The following is a 20,013-nucleotide window of genomic DNA, read 5'->3' on the forward strand; positions in this document are numbered from 1 at the left end:
CATACAGTGGGGAAAAAAAAAGTATTTAGTCAGCCACCAATTGTGTAATTTCTCCCACAAAAGATGAGTGAGACCTGTAATTGACATCATAGGCAGACAACAACTATGAGAGTAAAAATGAGAAAGCAAATCCAGAAAATCACCTTATCTGATTTGCCAAGATTTATTTTGCAAATTGTCTCATCTTTTTAAGAGACAATTGGTGGTTGACTAAATACTTTTTTTCCACTGTATGTATATATATATATATGTGTGTGTGTGTGTGTGTGTGTGTGTGTGTGTGTGTGTGTGTGTGTGTGTGTGTGTGTGTGTTTTGACGAATATTTCCTTTGAAGACGATGTGTAAATGACAGATAATTGCTCTACATAAAAGCTTATGTTATAATCGCATTGCAAGCGGATAGCAATCACACTGCATTTGGATGTAAATCGGATGCTAGGTGTAAAAAAAAATCGGATTATACTCTCATGACACTTGCATTACAGCCGTGCGACTCTCGGCCGGGTGACTCCGACAGATTTTTCATACGTTTAGTGTGACTCCTGTCTTGAAGGGGTATTCCCATCTCCAATATGTAGTAAGTGTAATAATGATAATATTAGCAAATACCTGCAATGACAAATGTAGTCTAAGGTCACATTCACATAATCAGTATTTGGTCAGTATTTTACTTCAGTATTTGTAAGCCAAAATGAGGAGTGGAACAATCAGAGGAAAAGTATAATAGAAACATGTCATCACTACTGCATTTTTCACCCACTCTCGGTTTTGGCTTACAAATGCAGATGTAAAATACTGAAAGTGTGAACATGGTCTCATAGTTGTTCTGATTAGATATGGGTGGACACCTGGATGCTCGAGTCAGGCGGGTTCGGGTGAACAATTACTAAAAGAACAGTACCCGGACCTGAACCTTATTCACTTGAATGGGGGGCCCGAACATTCAGTGTTTGCTGCTCTGTAAAGGCAAACACTGCTTCTGATCGGCGGTGAAATCATCCCCGTCGGTCAGAGAGCCGCGGTTCCCACGCTGTCAGAAGACAGCATGAGCACTCAGCTGTAATCGGAGGTATAAAGTTTACCTCCAGTCACTGGTTTCAGCTGATGGGACAACTGCTCCCATTATCCGAAACTTGCTGCCGCTAATAACAGTGAGAGCAGGAGCGGTGAATGGGGGTATTCAGCTGCTCCTGTACTGTAAATAAATAATAATAAAAAAAAACGCCATGGGTTCCCCTTTATTTTTGTTAACCAACCAGGCAAAACACAGCTCCAACCCTCAGCTGTCAGCTTCAGCAAGGCTAGTTATCAAGAATAGAGGGGTCCTCACACTGTATTTTTTAATTATTTAAATAAATAATTTAAAAAAAAACGGCGTGGGGTCCCCCCCATTTTTGACAACCAACCCAGCCTAAAAATAGCAGTCCGCAGCTGCCCAGAAGAGGCACATCTATTAAATGCGCCAATTCTGACGCTTTGCCCAGCTCTTCCTACTTACCCTGTAGCGGTGTCAAGTGGAGTAATAGTTGGGGGGGTTGATTTCCCCTTTGTATTGTCCGGTGATATCAAGCCCCGAGGTTAGTAATGGAGAGACGTCTATAAGACGTCCCCATTACTAACCCCATAGTCACATTGTATGAAAACACAGTCACCAAGAATAAAGTCCTTTAATTGACAAAATGACAGACTCCTTTAATAATCTCAATTAAACCATACTTACAACCTTGCCTAATTCCTCCGAAGCCCTTTTTCTCCTGTAATAAACAAAAAATAATAAAACAATAATATACCATACCTGTCCGTCATTCAATCCCACGCCATAATCCATGTCTGGGGAAAAACAGTTTTCAACCTAGACGGTGCCAAGATGCGACCGTCAAGGCTGAGAACCACTGGGGAATGAACTGCTGTGAGCGCAGCGTCAGTGACTAGCAGTGATGACACTGAGGCTGCGTTCCCAACCGGCTGAACTGTGGTGACCTCGGTGAAACCCTTGCTCTCACGGTGCTTGTGATGAGAGCCCGATTAATTTATGGATGCTTGTATCAAGAAGCATGAGCTGGGCACTACAATGTAGTAGACATTACTAAGTACTGGAAACTACAATGTACTGGGCACTACAATGGCACTTTGCAGTTTTCACTCAGCAACATCCACTGCAGCTTGTTTCTAGAAAACACTCAGTCAAAATAGTCACTACACCTGTAAATAAATTTGAAAAGGGGTATAATTTACAAAATGGGGTTACTTGAGGGGAGATTCTGCTCTTCTAGGACTTAGGAACTCTGCATATGGAGTCTGCAAATTATCCTTGGAAAATCTGCACTCCGCGAGGCAAATAGCGCTCCGTCCCTCTCGAGTCTCACCGTATGGTAAGCAGTACTGTACAGCCACATTTGGGGTATTACTACATTCAGAAGAAATTTTGGTACATATTTTGGTGCCATTTTTACCCATTTCCCCTTATGAAAATGTAGAATCTGAGGCTAAAACAAAATTTTAGTGGTAAAAATGTAATTTTTTTTCTTTACTGCCCAATGGTCTAAAATTCTGTGAGACACATGTGGTGTCAATATGATTACTGTATGCCTAGATTAATTCACTGAGGGGAGTAGTTTGTAAAATGAGGTTGCTTTTGGGAGATTTCTGCTGTTCTGGCAGTACAGGGGCTCTGCCAATGTAACATGGCACCCTCAAATTATTCCAGCAATATCTGAACTCCAATTTAGCACCTTCATCCCTTCTCAGGTTTGCACTGTGCCTCAAAAAGTAGTTTTTGATCACATATGGGGATATGGAGTATTGGTGTAGTCAGGAGAAATTTGACAACAAATTTCTGGCTCATTTTCTTCTCCTATCCTTGTGAAAATGAAAACATGTGGGGCTAAGACATTTTTGCTTGAATTTTTATTTTATTTTATTTTCACAGATTAATGTTGTAAAATGTTGTGTGGGTTCAATGTGCTCACCACACATCTAGATAAATTCCTTGAGGGGTCTAGTTTCCAAAATGGGGTCACTTATGGAGGGTTTCCACTGTTGGGCATATCAGGGGTTCTCCAAACACGACATCACACCTGCAGACCATTTCCTTAAGAAAAAGCGTTCCTGAAGTCACTTTTTCGTTTCTGAGCTCTGCCATGCGCCCGAACAGTAGTTTTCACCCACATATGGGATATCTGAATATTCATGTGAAATTGAACACCACATTTTGAGTTCCATTTTCTCCTGGTACCCTTGTTAAGATAAAAAATTGGGGGCTAAAAGAACATTTTTGTGGTAAAAATGTGATTTTACATTTTCATGGCTCTACGTTATAAATTTCTGTGAAGTCCCTGGTGGTTCAAGATGCTCATCACACATCTAGATAAATTCCTTGAGGGGTCTAGTTTCCAAAATGGGGTCACTTGTGTGGGATTTCCACTATTTAGGCATAGCAGGGGCTCTCCAAACGCATCATGGCATCCACTCACGATTCAATCCAATTTTGCATTCAAAAAGTCAAATGGTGCTCCTTCCTTTCTGAGCCCTGCCGTGCACTTAAACAGTAGTTTTTCCACCACATATGGGGTATTGGCATACTCAGGATAAATTTATCAACAATTTTTCGAGACCATTTTATCCTTTTCCATTGCTAAAATGAATTAAAAAATTATGCTAAAAGAATATTTTTGTGGAAAAAATTAGATTTTTTATTTTCACGGCTAAACGTTATATAATTCTGTGAAGCATCTGAGGGTTCAAGGTGAGCAACACACATCTTAGTAGATTGCTTGAGGGGTCTAGTTTCCAAAATGGGGTCACTTGTGTGGAGATTCTATTGCTTAGGTCCATCAGGGGCTCACCAAATGCAACATGGCGTCTGCTTTCAATTCCAGCCAATTTTGATTTAAAAAAGTGAAATGGTGCTTCTTCCCTTCCGAGCCCTTCTGTGCTCCCCAAAGTATCTTGCCCCCACTTATCAGGTATTGGCACATTCAGGAGAAGTTGCTCAATAATTTTAGAGGTCCATTTTCTCCTTTTACCCTTGTGGCAATAAAATATTTTGAGCTAAAACAACATTTTTGTGGAAAAAAAAATCAGATTTTATTATTTTTGCAGCTCAACATTATACATTTCTGCATCCAAAAACATGATATGGTGCTCCTTCCCTTCCGAGCCCTGCTGTGAGCCCAAACAGTAATTTTCCCTCACATATGAGGCATTGACATACTCAGGAGAATTTCCCCAACAAACTTTGGATCCATTGTCTCCTGTTTTCCTTTTGAACATACAACAATTTGGAGCTAAAGTAAAAATTTTGTGAGAAAAAAGTTACATGCTAATTTTTTCCTTCCACATTTCTTCAATTCCTGTGAAGCACCTGAATCATTAATAAACTTCTTGAATGTGTTTTTGAGCACCTTGAAGGGTGCAGTTTTCAGCAAGATGTCACTTTTGGGTATTTTCTGTCATATAGGCATTTCAAAGTTACTTGAAATGTGATGTGATCCCTAAAAAATGGTTTTGGAAACTTTGTTGGAAAAAATGAGAAATCACTGATCAACTTTTAACCCTGCCAACTTGCTAACAAAAAAAATTGTTTAAAATATTATGCTGATGTAAAGTAGACATGTTTGAAATATTATGCATTAACTGTTTTGTGTGACATAGCTCTCTGGTTTAAGGGTATAAAAATTAAAAGTTTGAAATTCGCAAAATTTTCACAAAATGTCTGGGTTTTTTTCACAAATAAATGCAAGTCACATCGAACAAATTTTACCACTACCATGACGTAAAATACTGTATGTCATGAAAAATCTCTCAGAATCCATGGGATCCATTGAAGGGGGTAACAACTGTTAGGGCTAGCGGAACGCACAAAATAATATAAAGGGAGATAAGAGGTGCGTTCGCAGCCCGGGGTCCACTGGGCAGAGATGGAACCTGCTGCTGAGTAATGGCAGATGGATGCTTGCTCACACGTGGGTTTAGACCTCACCCAGTGTTGCATCACAGAGTCACCAAATATACGCTGCGCCCTGTTAGCAGTCACAGGGTGCAGCTGAAAGACGCTAATGGGATTCCTATGAATCACCCCCACTAAACTGGTGATTGGACTCGGTGTTACCCTCGATTGCTTTTGAGCCCGTGCCTGAGGACGCCCCGAGTCAGATGCTGAGTCCAAGTGGGAATTCCCACCCTTCACCGTTTGTCAGGACAGGACTAACTAAAACATTTACCACACTGACTGCGTACAGTGCCGCTCTGGCGGACACCACTAACCACTCTAACTAGGGTCAGGAAAGCGCACTGATTGCACAGGGCACCGCACTGGCGGTCACTGCTAATAGATGCTGTCTGGCGCTAGGTAGCTCAATCACCCAAGTACTTTCAGCAACACTAGGGATGGGAATGATTAAGGAGCTTTCACCAGATTCAGTCATACATCCACACACACACAATTTCAATTTTTTACTGGCGCATGGCCGGGTGGCATGAGAACCTTTTATAGCTGTAGCCTTCCGGGCCCTTCCTAGTGATCCAATCGGAGATGCTACAGGACCTGAGCATGTGACCCCAACCTCCAATGAGAGGTCGTCCCATGGGCATGCTCAGTAGAAGAAAAGCGGAACTTAGTCCCTGGAACTTCTGCTCATAGCTGATCAATGCTGGTTACAAAGGCTGAGCCTGGAAAAGCAGCTGTAACCAAACGCACAGTATCTGCTTGAGCCAGATGCTGGGTTCAATGTTCCCTGTTCAGCAGGCTCCACTGCAGCTGGAGGAGAATAGGAGACCACAGTGGACATGGTTCGATATTCCCCCTGTGCAATGGCTGGAACTTGACACCTAACAATGATGTTAAATATCTCTAGTGCAGAAAAAAGGTAACTTATAATAATAATAATAATAATAATTTTATTTATATAGCGCCAACATATTCCGCAGCGCTTTACAACTTATAGAGGGGACTTATACAGACAACAGACATTACAGCATAACAGAAATCACAGTTCAAAACAGATACCAGGAGGAATGAGGGCCCTGCTGCTCGCAAGCTTACAATCTATGAGGAAAAGGGGAGACACAAGAGGTGGATGGTAACAATTGCTTTAGTTATTTGGACCAGCCATAGTGTAAGGCTCGGGTGTTCATGTAAAGCTGCATGAACCAGTTAACTGCCTAAGTATGTAACAGTACAGACACAGAGGCTATTAACTGCATAAAGTGTATGAGAACATGATGGAGGAACGTGATTATGTTGTTGTTTTTTATTAATAGGCCACACAGGGATAATTAGGTTAATGCGTTGAGGCGGTAGGCCAATCTGAACAAATGAGTTTTTAGTGCACGCTTAAAACTGTGGGGATTGGGGATTAATTGTATTAACCTAGGTAGTGCATTCCAAAGAATCGGCGCCGCACGTGTAAAGTCTTGGAGACGGGAGTGGGAGGTTCTGATTATTGAGGATGCTAACCTGAGGTCATTAGCAGAGCGGAGGGCACGGGTAGGTTGGTAGACTGAGACCAGAGAGGAGATGTAGGGTGGTGCTGAGCCATGGAGTGCTTTGTGGATGAGGGTAGTAGTTTTGTACTGGATTCTGGATTGGATGGGTAGCCAGTGTAATGACTGGCACAAGGTAGAGGCATCGGTGTAACGGTTGGCGAGGAATATGATCCTGGCAGCAGCATTCAGGACAGATTGGAGCGGGGAGAGTCTGGTAAAAGGTAGGCCAATTAGTAGAGAGTTACAATAGTCCAGACGAGAATGAATAAGTGAGACAGTAAGAGTTTTTGCAGAGTCACAGTAAGAGTTTTTGCAGAGTAACTTCTTTAACAGCTCATTTTGTTTGAATCTGTAAACCTGTTTCTCTGTTCTCTCCTCCATCGTAACTGCAGATTGGTGTTACTCATTCATTCTACTTACGGAGAAGGTGCCACTCATCTTGCTGAATAGTCCTGGTCAGATTGAATGGAATATTCCTCAGGCGAATTGGATGAGAGAAGTGATACTTGATGGCTGTGCATTTCTGAGCAATTCCTTCAAAGAAAAAGTAAAGTAATTTAGCATACTATTGTATGTGTAAAAACAGCACATTCATCTAAAGAAGCTCAATCTTCATAATTACACACTCAGACATTGCTCATTCTCAACACGGTCGATGTTTTAAACGGTCAATTGACAACTATTAATAAATATGTCAAAGATTTTTGTAAAGCAAATGACACGGCAGGATAGATCAAAATTAATTTTTTATACAATTGGCTTCATAGTAACCCGGGAAAAGAAGATGAATAGCCCTAAGCATTTTGCTCTGCAAACTTGAAATATTAAAATACATTTCCAACTTTTATCAGGTTTATGTACAAAATTCTGTGGTAATTAATTTATCAATATATTTAGCTGTCAGGGCTTTGTTTTTCTGAGGCCTCTTTCAGACTGTGTTGCACTTACATGTTGTCTCCATGTTTATCACAGATAGAACACACACACCCATTATAACCTATGCTGCAATTCACATGTACATGTTTTTCACGGTCCGTATGTCCATGCTAAAAAGAACATGGAGCACAGAAGCTTACTGAATATTGTGCTATTTCAATGTATAAATTCAGAGTATGCTTTCAGGCTTCCTCTAGCTGTGCTTGCTGGTTGCTACCATGTATTATTATGTCCATTATTATTATATATAAACAGGGAATTTCGAGCTCTATATCAGGAAAATCTCATTTTAGCTTGTATAAAAACTTATTTTGAAACTATGTAACACCATGTGAACATTTTCTCTAAGTCTTGTGTTAGGCAACCATAAAATGGATGCATATTAGGGTCTGCAATAGTTTTTATTTATTTTACTCACATAGCTACATCAATTCAGCTGTGATTTACACACATTATCATCACTGTCCCCATTGAGGCTCACAATCTAGATTCCCTATCAGTACGTCTTTAGAGTGTGGGAGGAAACACACGCATCACAGGAAGAACATACAAACTCCTTGCAGATGTTGTCCTTGGTGAGATTTGAACCCAGGACCCCAGTGCTGCAAGGCTAACCAGTGAGCCACCAGGCTGGTCTACAATTATTGGACCATCTGTGCTTCTATTGTGTTAAACTAAGATCACTACAAAGTTCCTTTGACTATTAATGGCTGCAGGTAACTGGTGCGGACAGCTGAAGGCCCCTGTGTAAGAACAGTATGCAAATCTCCTACCCCTTGTTATGCTCATAAAGACACACAAATATTAATCTTCTGCAGCAAACCACAGTGTTTCATTCATATACAGTATATATCCTAATGCTGTATTTTAAAATTGGTAAGGTAATACAGACAACCTTTTAACTAAGTGAATTTGCTGTCTACCTATTCATTTAACCCCTTAAGCCCCGAGGGTGGTTTGCACGTTAATGACCGGGCCAATTTTTACAATTCTGACCACTGTCCCTTTATGAGGTTATAACTCTGGAACGCTTCAACGGATCTTGGCGATTCTGACATTGTTTTCTCGTGACATATTGTACTTCATGATAGTGGTAAAATTTCTTCGATATAACTTGAGTTTATTTGTGAAAAAAATGAATATTTGGCAAAAATTTTGAAAATTTCGCAATTTTCCAACTTTTAATTTTTATGCCCTTAAATCACAGACATATGTCATGCAAAATACTTAATAAGTAACATTTCCCACATGTCTACTTTACATCAGCACAATTTTGGAACCAAAATTTTTTTTTGTGACGGAGTTATAAGGGTTAAAAGTTGACCAGCAATTTCTCATTTTTACAACACCATTTTTTTTTAGGGACCACATCTCATTTGAAGTCATTTTGACGGGTCTATATGATTGAAAATACCCAAGTGTGACACCATTCTAAAAACTGCACCCCTCAAGGTACTCAAAACCAATTTCAAGAAGTTTATTAACCCTTCAGGTGTTTCACAGGAATTTTTGGAATGTTTAAATAAAAATGAACATTTAACTTTTTTTCACACAAAATTTATTTCAGATCCAATTTGTTTTATTTTACCAAGGGTAACAGGAGAAAATAGACCCCCCAATTTGTTGTACAATTTGTCCTGAGTACGCTGATACCCCATATGTGGGGGTAATCCACTGTTTGGGCGCATGGCAGAGCTCGGAAGGAAAGGAGCGCCATTTGACTTTTCAATGCAAAATTGACTGGAATTGAGATGGGACGCCAAGTTGCATTTGGAGAGCCCCTGATGTGCCTAAACATTGAAACCCCCCACAAGTGACACCATTTTGGAAAGTAGACCCCCTAAGGAACTTATCTAGATGTGTGGTGAGCACTTTGACCCAACAAGTGCTTCACAGAAGTTTATAATGCAGAGCGGTAAAAATAAAAAATCATATTTTTTCACAAAAATGATCTTTTCGCCCCCAATTTTTTATTTTCCCAAGAGTAAGAGAAGAAATTGGACCTCAAAAATTGTTGTGCAATTTGTCCTGAGTACGCTGATACCCCATATGTGGGTGTAAACCATTGTTTGGGCGCAGGGCAGAGCTCGGAAGGGAAGGAGCGCCATTTGACTTTTCAATGCAAAATTGACTGGAATTGAGATGGGACGCCATGTTGCATTTGGAGAGCCCCTGATGTGCTTAAACATTGAAACCCCCCACAAGTGACACCATTTTGGAAAGTAGACCCCCTAAGGAACTTATCTAGATGTGTGGTGAGCACTTTGACCCAACAAGTGCTTCACAGAAGTTTATAATGCAGAGCCGTAAAAATAAAAAAATCATATTTTTTCACAAAAATGATCTTTTCGCCCCTATGTTTTTATTTCCCCAAGGGTAAGAGAAGAAATTAGACCACAAAAGTTGTTGTGCAATTTGTCCTGAGTACGACGATACCCCATATGTGGGGGTAAACCACTGTTTGGGCGCATAGAAGAGCTCGGAAGGGAAGGAGCGCTATTTTACTTTTCAATGCAAAATTGACTGGAATTAAGATGGGATGCCATGTTGCGTTTGCAGAGCCCCTGATGTGCCTAAACATTGAAACCCCCCACAAGTGACACCATTTTGGAAAGTAGACCCCCTAAGGAACTTATCTAGATGTGTGGTGAGCACTTTGACCCAACAAGTGCTTCACAGAAGTTTATAATGCAGAGCCGTAAAAATAAAAATTCTTTTTTTTTTCACAAAAATGATTTTTAGCCCCCAGTTTTGTATTTTCACAAGGGTATCAGGATAAATTGGACCTCAAAAGTTGTTGTCCAATTTGTCCTGAGTATGCTGATACCCCATATGTGGGGGGGAACCACTGTTTGGGCGCATGACAGAGCTCAGAAGGGAAGGAGCGCCATTTGGAATGCAGACTTAAATGGATTGGTCTGCAGGCGTCACGTTGCATTTGCAGAGCCCCTGATGTACCCAAACAGTACAAACCCCCCACAAGTGACCCCATATTGGAAACTAGACCCCCCAAGGAACTTATCTAGATGTGTTGTGAGAACTTTGAACCCCCAAGTGTTTCACTACAGTTTATAACGCAGAGCCGTGAAAATAAAAATTCTTTTTTTTTTTCACAAAAATGATTTTTTAGCCCCCAGTTTTGTATTTTTACAAGGGTATCAGGATAAATTGGACCCCAAAAGTTGTTGTCCAATTTGTCCTGAGTATGCTGATACCCCATATGTGGGGGGGAACCACTGTTTGGGCGCATGACAGAGCTCGGAAGGGAAGGAGCGCCATTTGGAATGCAGACTTAAATGGATTGGTCTGCAGGCGTCACGTTGCATTTGCAGAGCCCCTGATGTACCCAAATAGTACAAACCCCCCACAAGTGACCCCATATCGGAAACTAGACCCCCCAAGGAACTTATCTAGATGTGTTGTGAGAACTTTGAACCCCCAAGTGTTTCACTACAGTTTACAACGCAGAGCCGTGAAAATAAAAAATCTTTTTTTTCCCACAAAACTTATTTTTTGGCCTCCAGTTTTGTATTTTTCCAAGGGTAGCAGGAGAAATTGGACCGCAAAAGTTGTTGTACAATTTGTCCTGAGTACGCTGATACCCCATATGTGGGGGTAAACCACTGTTTGGGCGCATGGGAGAGCTCGGAAAGGAAGTAGCACCGTTTGACTTTTCAATGCAAAATTGACAGGAATTGAGATGGGACGCCATGTTGCGTTTGGAGAGCCACTGATGTGCCTAAACATTGAAACCCCCCACAAGTGACACCATTTTGGAAAGTAGACCCCCTAAGGAACTTATCTAGATGTGTTTTGAGCGCTTTGACCCACCAAGGGCTTCACAGAAGTTAATAATGCAGAGCCGTAAAAATAAAACAAAAATTTTTTCCCACAAAAATTATTTTTTTAGCCCCCAGTTTTGTATTTTCCCGAGGGTAGCAGGAGAAATTGGACCCCAAAATTTGTTGTCCAAGTTGTCCTGAGTGCGATGATACACCATATGTGGGGAGAACCACTGTTTGGGCGCATGGGAGGGCTCGGAAAGGAAGGAGCGCCATTTGGAATGCAGACTTAGATGGAATGGTCTGCAGGCGTCACATTGCGTTTGCAGAGCCCCTAATGTACCTAAACAGTAGAAACCCCCCACAAGTGACACCATGTTGGAAAGTAGACCCCCTAAGGAACTTATCTAGATGTGTGGTGAGCACTTTGACCCACCAAGGGCTTCACAGAAGTTTATAATGCAGAGCCATAAAAATAAAACAAAAATTTTTTCCCACAAAAATTATTTTTTAGCCCCCAGTTTTGTATTTTCCCGAGGGTAACAGGAGAAATTGGACCCCAATTGTTGTTGTCCAATTTGTCCTGAGTGCGCTGATACCCCATATGTGGGGGGGAACCACCGTTTGGACGCATGGAAGGGCTCGGAAGTGAAGGAGCGCCATTTGGAATGCAGACTTAGATGGAATGGTCTGCAGGCGTCACATTGCATTTGCAGAGCCCCTAATGTATCTAAACAGTAGAAACCCCCCACAAGTGACACCATGTTGGAAAGTAGACCGCCTAAGGAACTTATCTAGATGTTTGGTGAGCGCTTTGACCCACCAAGGGCTTCACAGAGGTTTATAATGCAGAGCCGTAAAAATAAAACTAAAAATTTTTCCCACATAAAATATTTTTCAGCCCCCGGTTTTGTATTTTCCCGAGGGTAACAGGAGAAATTGGACCCCAAAAGTTGTTGTCCAATTTGTCCTGAGTGCGCTGATACCACATATGTGGGGGGAACCACCGTTTGGATGCATGGGAGGGCTCGGAAGGGAAGGAGCGCCATTTGGAATGCAGACTTAGATGGAATGGTCTGCAGGCGTCACATTGCGTTTGCAGAGCCCCTAATGTACCTAAACAGTAGAAGCCCCACACAAGTGACCCCATTTTGGAAACTAGACCCCCCAAGGAACTTATCTAGATGTGTTGTAAGAACTTTGAACCCCCAAGTGTTTCACTACAGTTTATAACGCAGAGCCGTGAAAATAAAAAATCTTTGTTTTTCCCACAAAAATTATTTTTTAGCCCCCAGTTTTGTATTTTCCCAGGGGTAACAGGAGAAATTGGACCCCAAAGGTTGTTGTCCTATTTGTCCTGAGTACGCTGATACCCCATATGTTGGGGTAAACCCCTGTTTGGGCACACGGGAGAGCTCGGAAGGGAAGGAGCACTGTTTTACTTTTTCAACGCAGAATTGGCTGGAATTGAGATCGGACGCCATGTTGCGTTTGGAGAGCCCCTGATGTGCCGAAACAGTGGAAACCCCCCAATTATAACTGAAACCCTAATCCAAACACACCCCTAACCCTAATCCCAACAGTAACCCTAACCACACCTCTAACCCTGACACACCCCTAACCCTAATCCCAACCCTATTCCCAACCGTAAATGTAATCCAAACCCTAACCCTAACTTTAGCCCCAACCCTAACTGTAGCCTTAACCCTAGCCCCAACCCTAGCCCTAATGGGAAAATGGAAATAAATACTTTTTTTTATTTTTCCCTAACTAAGGGGGTGATGAAGGGGGGTTTGATTTACTTTTATAGCGAGTTTTTTAGCGGATTTTTATGATTGGCAGCCGTCACACACTGAAAGACGCTTTTTATTGCAAAAAATATTTTTTGCGTTACCATATTTTGAGAGCTATAATTTTTCCATATTTGAGTCCACAGAGTCATGTGAGATCTTGTTTTTTGCGGGACGAGTTGACGTTTTTATTGGTAACATTTTTGGGCACGTCACATTTTTTGATCGCTTTTTATTCCGATTTTTGTGAGGCAGAATGACCAAAAACCAGCTATTCATGAATTTCTTTTGGGGGAGGCGTTTATACCGTTCCGCGTTTGGTAAAATTGATAAAGCAGTTTTATTCTTCGGGTCAGTACGCTTACAGCGATACCGCATTTATCTCATTTTTTTATGTTTTGGCGCTTTTATACGATAAAAACTATTTTATTGAAAAAATAATTATTTTTGCATCGCTTAATTCTCAGGACTATAACTTTTTTATTTTTTTGCTGATCATGCTGTATGGCGGCTCGTTATTTGCGGGACAAGATGACGCTTTCAGCGGTACCATGGTCATTTATATCAGTCTTTTTGATCGCGTGTTATTCCACTTTTTGTTCGGCGGTATGATAATAAACCGTTGTTTTTTGCCTCGTTTTTTTTTTTTTTTTCTTACGGTGTTTACTGAAGGGGTTAACTAGTGGGCCAGTTTTATAGGTCGGGTCGTTACGGACGCGGCGATACTAAATATGTGTACTTTTATTGTTTTTTTATATATATTTAGATAAAGAAATGTATTTATGGGAATAATATTTATTTTTTTTTTTTCATTATTTTGGAATATTTTTTTTTATTTTTTTTTACACATTTGGAAATTTTTTTTTTAACTTTTTTACTTTGCCCCAGGGGGGGACAATACAGATCGGTGATCTGTCAGTTTGCATAGCACTCTGACAGATCACCGATCTGAGAGAAGTGCAGGCTGCTTCACAGTGCCTGCTCTGAGCAGGCGTCTGTGAAGCCACCTCCCTCCCTGCAGGACCCGGATCCGCGGCCATCTTGGATCCGGGTCTGGAGCAGGCAGGGAGGGAGGTAAGACCCTCGCAGCAACGCGATCACATCGCGTTGCTGCGGGGGGCTCAGGGAAGCCCGCAGAGAGCCCCCTCCCTGCGCGATGCTTCCCTGCACCGCCGGCACATCGCGATCATGTTTGATCGCGGTGTGCCGGGGGTTAATGTGCCGGGGGCGGTCCGTGACCGCTCCTGGCACATAGTGCCGGATGTCAGCTGCGATATGCAGCTGACACCCGGCCGCGATCGGCCGCGCTCCCCCCGTGAGCGCGGCCGATCGCGTATGACGTACTATCCCGTCACCGGGAATTAAGTCCCAGGTCACCTTGACGGGATAGTACGTCATACGGGATTAAGGGGTTAAGCAAAGAGTTAAAAAAGAAATATTCACTTTTTCAATATTTTTCTGCACAATCTTTACCCAGCAGTAGTGTTGAGCGATACCTTCCGATATCAAAAAGTATCGGTATCGGATTGGATCGGCCGATATTCAAAAAATATCGGATATCGCCGATACCGATACCCGATACCAATGCAAGTCAATGGGACCAAAATATTGAAATTAAAATAAACCCTTTTTTTTCCTTGTAGGTTCATTCTATATGAAGGAAAACAACTAAGAATAATGTAGGATGTATTGGGGGAGGTGGCGGAGACATTAAGGCTATGTGCACACGATGCAGATTTGTGCAGAATTTTCTGCACAAAATCTGCACAAAATCTGCATCTTCTGGTAGAAAACGCAGCTGGCAATTCCTGCGTTTTTTAAGCGTTTTTTATGCGTTTTTAATGCGTGCAGTTTTTTTGTGCGGTTTTTGCAGTGCAGTTTTGGTGCAGTTTTGTAGTGCGTTTTTAGTGCGTTTTTTATGCTGATTTGTCAGCTTTTTTTAAAGCTAAATAAAGAGAAGTAAAGTTTAAAAAAATATATATATATTTACATGATGTCATTTCCTAGTCCAACCTCTTCTCAATCTCAATCAAATTTCACAACATGCGCCGGTACGTCGGCCCGATGCATAGTGACGGACCCCTACCGACGCAAGTGTGAAAGAGGCCTTTATGAGCGTTGAATTTAAAAAAAAAAACGGAAAAAAACGGCGTGGGCTCCCGCGCAATTTTCTGCACCAGAGGGGGAAAGCCGACTGTTGGGGGCCAATATTTGTAGCCTGCTATGAATATCAGCCCGCAGCTGTCTGCGTAGCCTTTACTGGCTATTAAAATAGGGGGACCCCCCCAAAAAAATGATGTGAGGTCCCCCTATATTTTATAGCCAGAAAGGCTACGCAGCCAGCTGCGGGCTGATATTCATAGCCTAGAGAGGGGCCATGGATATTGCCCCCCCCCAGTACACAACTACCAGCCTGCAGCCACCCCAGAAATGGCGCATCTCTAAGATGCGCCAAATCTGGCGTTTAGTCTCTCTCTTCCCACTCCCGTGTAATGGTGGGATATGGGGTAATAAGGGGTTAACGTCACCTTTACATTGTAAGGAGATGTTAACCCCAGTTAATAATGGAGAGGCGTCTATAAGACGCCTATCCATTATTAACCCCTCAAAAAAAATTGGCGTAGGCTCCCGCCCAATTGTCATGTCCAGAAAGGGAAAGCCAGCGACTGCAGGCTGCTAATTTGTAGCCAGGGAAGGGGTTAATCTTCCCAGGCTATGAATATCAGCCCACAGCTGTCTGCGTGGCCTTACTGGCTATTAAAATAGGAGGACCCCAGAAAAAAATGACATAGGGTCCCCCTATATTTTATAGCCAGAAAGGCTACGCAGCCAGCTGCGGACTGATATTCATAGCCTAGAGAGGGGCCATGGATATTGCCCCCCCCCCCCCGGCTACAACTACCAGCCCGCAGCCGCTCCAGAAATGGCGCATCTCTAAGATGCGCCAAATCTGGCGCTTAGCCTCTCTCTTCCCACTCCCGTATGGATATGGGGTAATAAGGGGTTAATGTCACCTTGACATTGTAAGGTGACGTTAACCCCAGTTAATAATGAAGAGGCGTCTATAAGACGCCTATCCATTATTAACCCCAAATTACTGAACACAAAAAAAAAACACAGGAAAAAGTATTTTAATATTCTAAATTTTACCATACTTACAAATCCCTTGATGATCTGTAGTCTTTTCCGACGTAGTCCATTAATATCGAGTGTCCCACGACGATCTGCCATGGAGAACAGCCACACCAGGAGATGTGACTGCTCTCCATGGCTGCCAAATCACACTGACAGGAGCTAAAGCTCCTGCAGTGTGCCTGCGCATGCGCGCGAGTTTACCGGAGTTCAATGAACTCCGGGACTCTCGCTTTACGACACTGCTGCGTGAGAGATTTCACGGCAGTTCATTTGCTGTAAAGTGAGCTCCCGGAGTTCATGTAACTCCAGGAAATGAACGGGCAGCTCCGATACACTGCAGGAGCGATTAACTCCTGCAGTGTATCACCGGAGGACGTCGTGGGACAACCTATACTATGGATTACGACGGAAAAGATTTTTTTTTTTTTTTTAATTTATTTTGGGACAAGGATGATCGTGGATGGTGGCCTTCGGGGACATATGTGGTGAATATGTACTACATGTTATATGTGTGTTTGTGTTTTTAACCCATTGTAGTCAGTCGCCTGACGATGGGACAACTCTCCCATCATCACATTTCGATGGGAGAAGTAGTCCCACCCGATGAATGACTGCAATGAGTCACTACTAACAGACAGAGACACACACAGACAGACAGACAGACACACAGACACACACACAGACACTATACATACCATTTCTACCATACGACTCCATTTTTGCTATACTCCGCCCACACACTTCCTCCACATCACCGATGTCACTTCCTTCTGCTGCGGTTTTGACATTCAAATCCGCATAAAATCTGCAGATGGTATTTACATCTGCAGTTTTTATGTGGATTTGACCCACAAAATGGGAGTCAATGGGTGCAGAAACGCTGCAGAACTGCACAAAAGAAGTGACATGCAATTCTTTGAAATCTGCAGCGTTTCTGCACGGATTTTTCTGCACCATGTGCACAGCTTTTTTTTCACATTGATTTACATTGTACTGTAAATCACAGTGCAGTTCTGCAGCGTTTCTGGTGCAGAAAAAAACGCTGCAGAACTGCACTAAATCTGCATGGTGTGCACATAAACCAATCAGACAAACAAAAACACAGGTTCAATAAAACTATTAACCCCTGTGTCCGTCAGGGGATATTACACCCATAACGGCCCCGTACAGAAATATACCAACCTAAACAAAAAAAGTACGAATCAGACCTCAAAGTACCAAAAAATACCAGATTTTATTAAGAAACAAAACATTACTAAAAGACAACATTGATGGTGACATATACCATTATAAAAATGGCACCATAGACCTGAGGCACGTGTAAATATCAATATCCCTCTTGCCACATATATCAGTATCCATACACTAAATCACTCGTTAAGCTCAATGGCCTGTTCAATGTAATAAATATCTCCAGTGCGGCAATAAAATACATGTATCAGTAACACGCTACGTTACCTCAGATCTGATGGTGCCAGATCCCCTACGCGCGTTTCGGCAGCGTCAGCCTTCTTCCGGGGGACATAGCCTAAAGGCATAGAGGTTTAGCCCAATCAAATAGAATAGCAGGAATTTTAATTTTTTTTTTAAGACGTTCGGAGTTACAAAGATATTGACTATGTTAAGATTTTTTTTTATTTTGTCAGATATTGATGTTTCACTACTTCCATGCCCTTCACCTTCTTTTTAACTTCTCCGACACTTTCTTCTTCATCATCCTCACCAGCAGCATCTTTGACATCAACTTCTTCTTCACCTTATTCATCTTCTTCTTCATCTTCTACCTATTATTTTTTTTGTTACATTCTTCATATTCTTTTTATTAAACTATTATTCTTCTTCATATTCTACTTCTTCATCATATTCTTATTTGTGACAGGCATTCCTGTAGTTGTTATCTATAAAAGTTTGAAGATTACACCTTCCTTTCTGCCTGTCACAAAAGAGTTACAACAGGATTTGTCCGCGTTCAGTTAGGCCTGCAGCAGCAGGCTTTTTCCAGGGGCACCACAAGGAGGAAGGGACTCACCCCCATACACTGCTTAGTCTTCTTCTGCTTATAATTTAGATAATACATTTTGTTCTGATGTTTAGTCTTATGCTTCATGTTCTTCTGCTCTTTGTTCTGCAGCTTCTTGTTCTTCTGCTTCTCGGTCTTCCGGGTCGTCGTCTCCAGGGTCGTCGTCTCCGGGGTCGTCGTCGTCATCGGGGTGGTCTTCAGGGTCGTCGTCTCCAGGGTCGTCGTCTCAGGGGTTGTCGTCTCTGGTGTCGTCGTCATCTTAGGGGTGGTCTTCAGGGTCGTCGTCTTTAGGGTCTTGAACTTAGAAAAATAGCAGAAGGTACAAGAAGGCAGAGAAAATGCCAAGAACCAGCTGATGGAACTGGAACCCGGATGGCTACCCGAAGGTCCAAGAGCCAATGGAACTACCGAGGATAAGCTGACGTTACTGGAACCCGGTTACTAAGCTGGAGGTACCCGTGCCAGAAAGCACTACCAAGGACCACCTGACATTGGTGGAACTTGGATACCCAGAAGGAGGCACCTAAGCCAAAGGCTCTGCCCAGAACCGGCTGAGGGTACTGGAACCAGGATGGGGAGCAGAAGGTACAAGAGCAAAAGACACTGCCGAGAACCAGCTGACGGTACTGGAACCCGGATGGGTAGCCGAAGGTCCAAGAGCCAATGGAACTACCAAGGACCAGCTGACGGTACTGGAACCCAGTTACTAAGCAGGAAGTACCCATGCCAGAAAGCACTACCAAGGGCCATCTGACATTGGTGGAACTCGGATACCCAGAGGGAGGCACCTAAGCCAAAGGCTCTGCTCGGAACAAGCTGATGGTACTGGAACCAGGGAGACCTATTCAAGATTGTCTTCCTACAGCCCCAACTAGCGGTGTTGGAGCCCAGAGTCAACAGGGGGAGCAGAGTGTAGGCCGAAGCCTGCACTTGAGGCAGTTTAACATCTGTTGAAGTGTCAGTGTGGTGGTCGCAGGACACATTGTCGGATACACAGCTGGGGATCAGCTGACGTTACTGCAACCCAATAACAGGGGAGCAACTGTTGACTGTGCAAACAGCACTTCCGAGCAGCAACTAGCGGTGTTGGAGCCCAGGGTCAGCAGGAGGAGCAGAGTGTAGGCCGAAGCCTGCACTCGAGGCAGTTTAATATCTGTTGTGTCTGCGTGGTGTTTGCAGGACACATTGCCGGATACACAGCTGGAGATCAGCTGACGTTACTGAAACCCAATAACAGAGGAGCAACTGTTGACTGTGCAAACAGCACTTCCGAGCAGCATCTAGCGGTGTTGTAGCCCAGGGTCAGCAGGAGGAGCAGAGTGTAGGCCGAAGCCTGCACTGGAGGCAGTTTAATACCTGATGGAGTGTCAGCGTGGCGGTCGCAGGACACATTGCCGGATACACAGCAGGGGAGCAGCTGACGTTACTGAACCCCACTAACACAGGAGCAAGTGTTTTTCTCTGTGCAAACAGCACTTCTGGGAAGCAACTGGCGGTGTTGGAACCCAGGGTCAGTAGGAGGAGCAGAGTGTAGGCCGAAGCCTGCACTCGAGGCAGTTTAATATCTGATGGAGTGTCAGCGTGGCGGTTGCAGGACACATTGCCGGACACACAGCTGGGGATCAGCTGACATTTCTGAAACCCAATAACAGAGGAGCAACTGTTGACTGTGCAAACAGCACTTCCAGGCAGCAACTAGCGGTGTTGGAGCCCAGGGTCAGCAGGAGGAGCAGAGTGTAGGCTGAAGCCTGCACTGGAGGCAGTTTAATACCTGATGGAGTGTCAGCGTGGTGGTCGCAGGACACATTGCCGGATACACAGCAGGGGAGCAGCTGGCGTTACTGAACCCCACTAACACAGGAG

At 43.1% G+C, this 20,013-nt stretch overlaps 1 protein-coding gene across 1 annotated transcript in view; it reads right to left on the reverse strand.

Annotated features, from left to right (window-relative positions):
* TMEM178A (transmembrane protein 178A) overlaps window positions 1-20,013 on the reverse strand; it is a 274,821-nt gene that overhangs the window by 9,823 nt on the left and 244,985 nt on the right. The window contains exon 2 of the mRNA XM_077282917.1: window positions 6,908-7,021. Within this exon, the coding sequence (XP_077139032.1) occupies window positions 6,908-7,021 (114 nt within the window). The remainder of the gene's footprint in view (window positions 1-6,907; window positions 7,022-20,013) is intronic.

Source organism: Ranitomeya variabilis, chromosome 2, assembly GCF_051348905.1.
Source record: "Ranitomeya variabilis isolate aRanVar5 chromosome 2, aRanVar5.hap1, whole genome shotgun sequence".
Lineage (NCBI taxonomy): Eukaryota > Metazoa > Chordata > Amphibia > Anura > Dendrobatidae > Ranitomeya > Ranitomeya variabilis.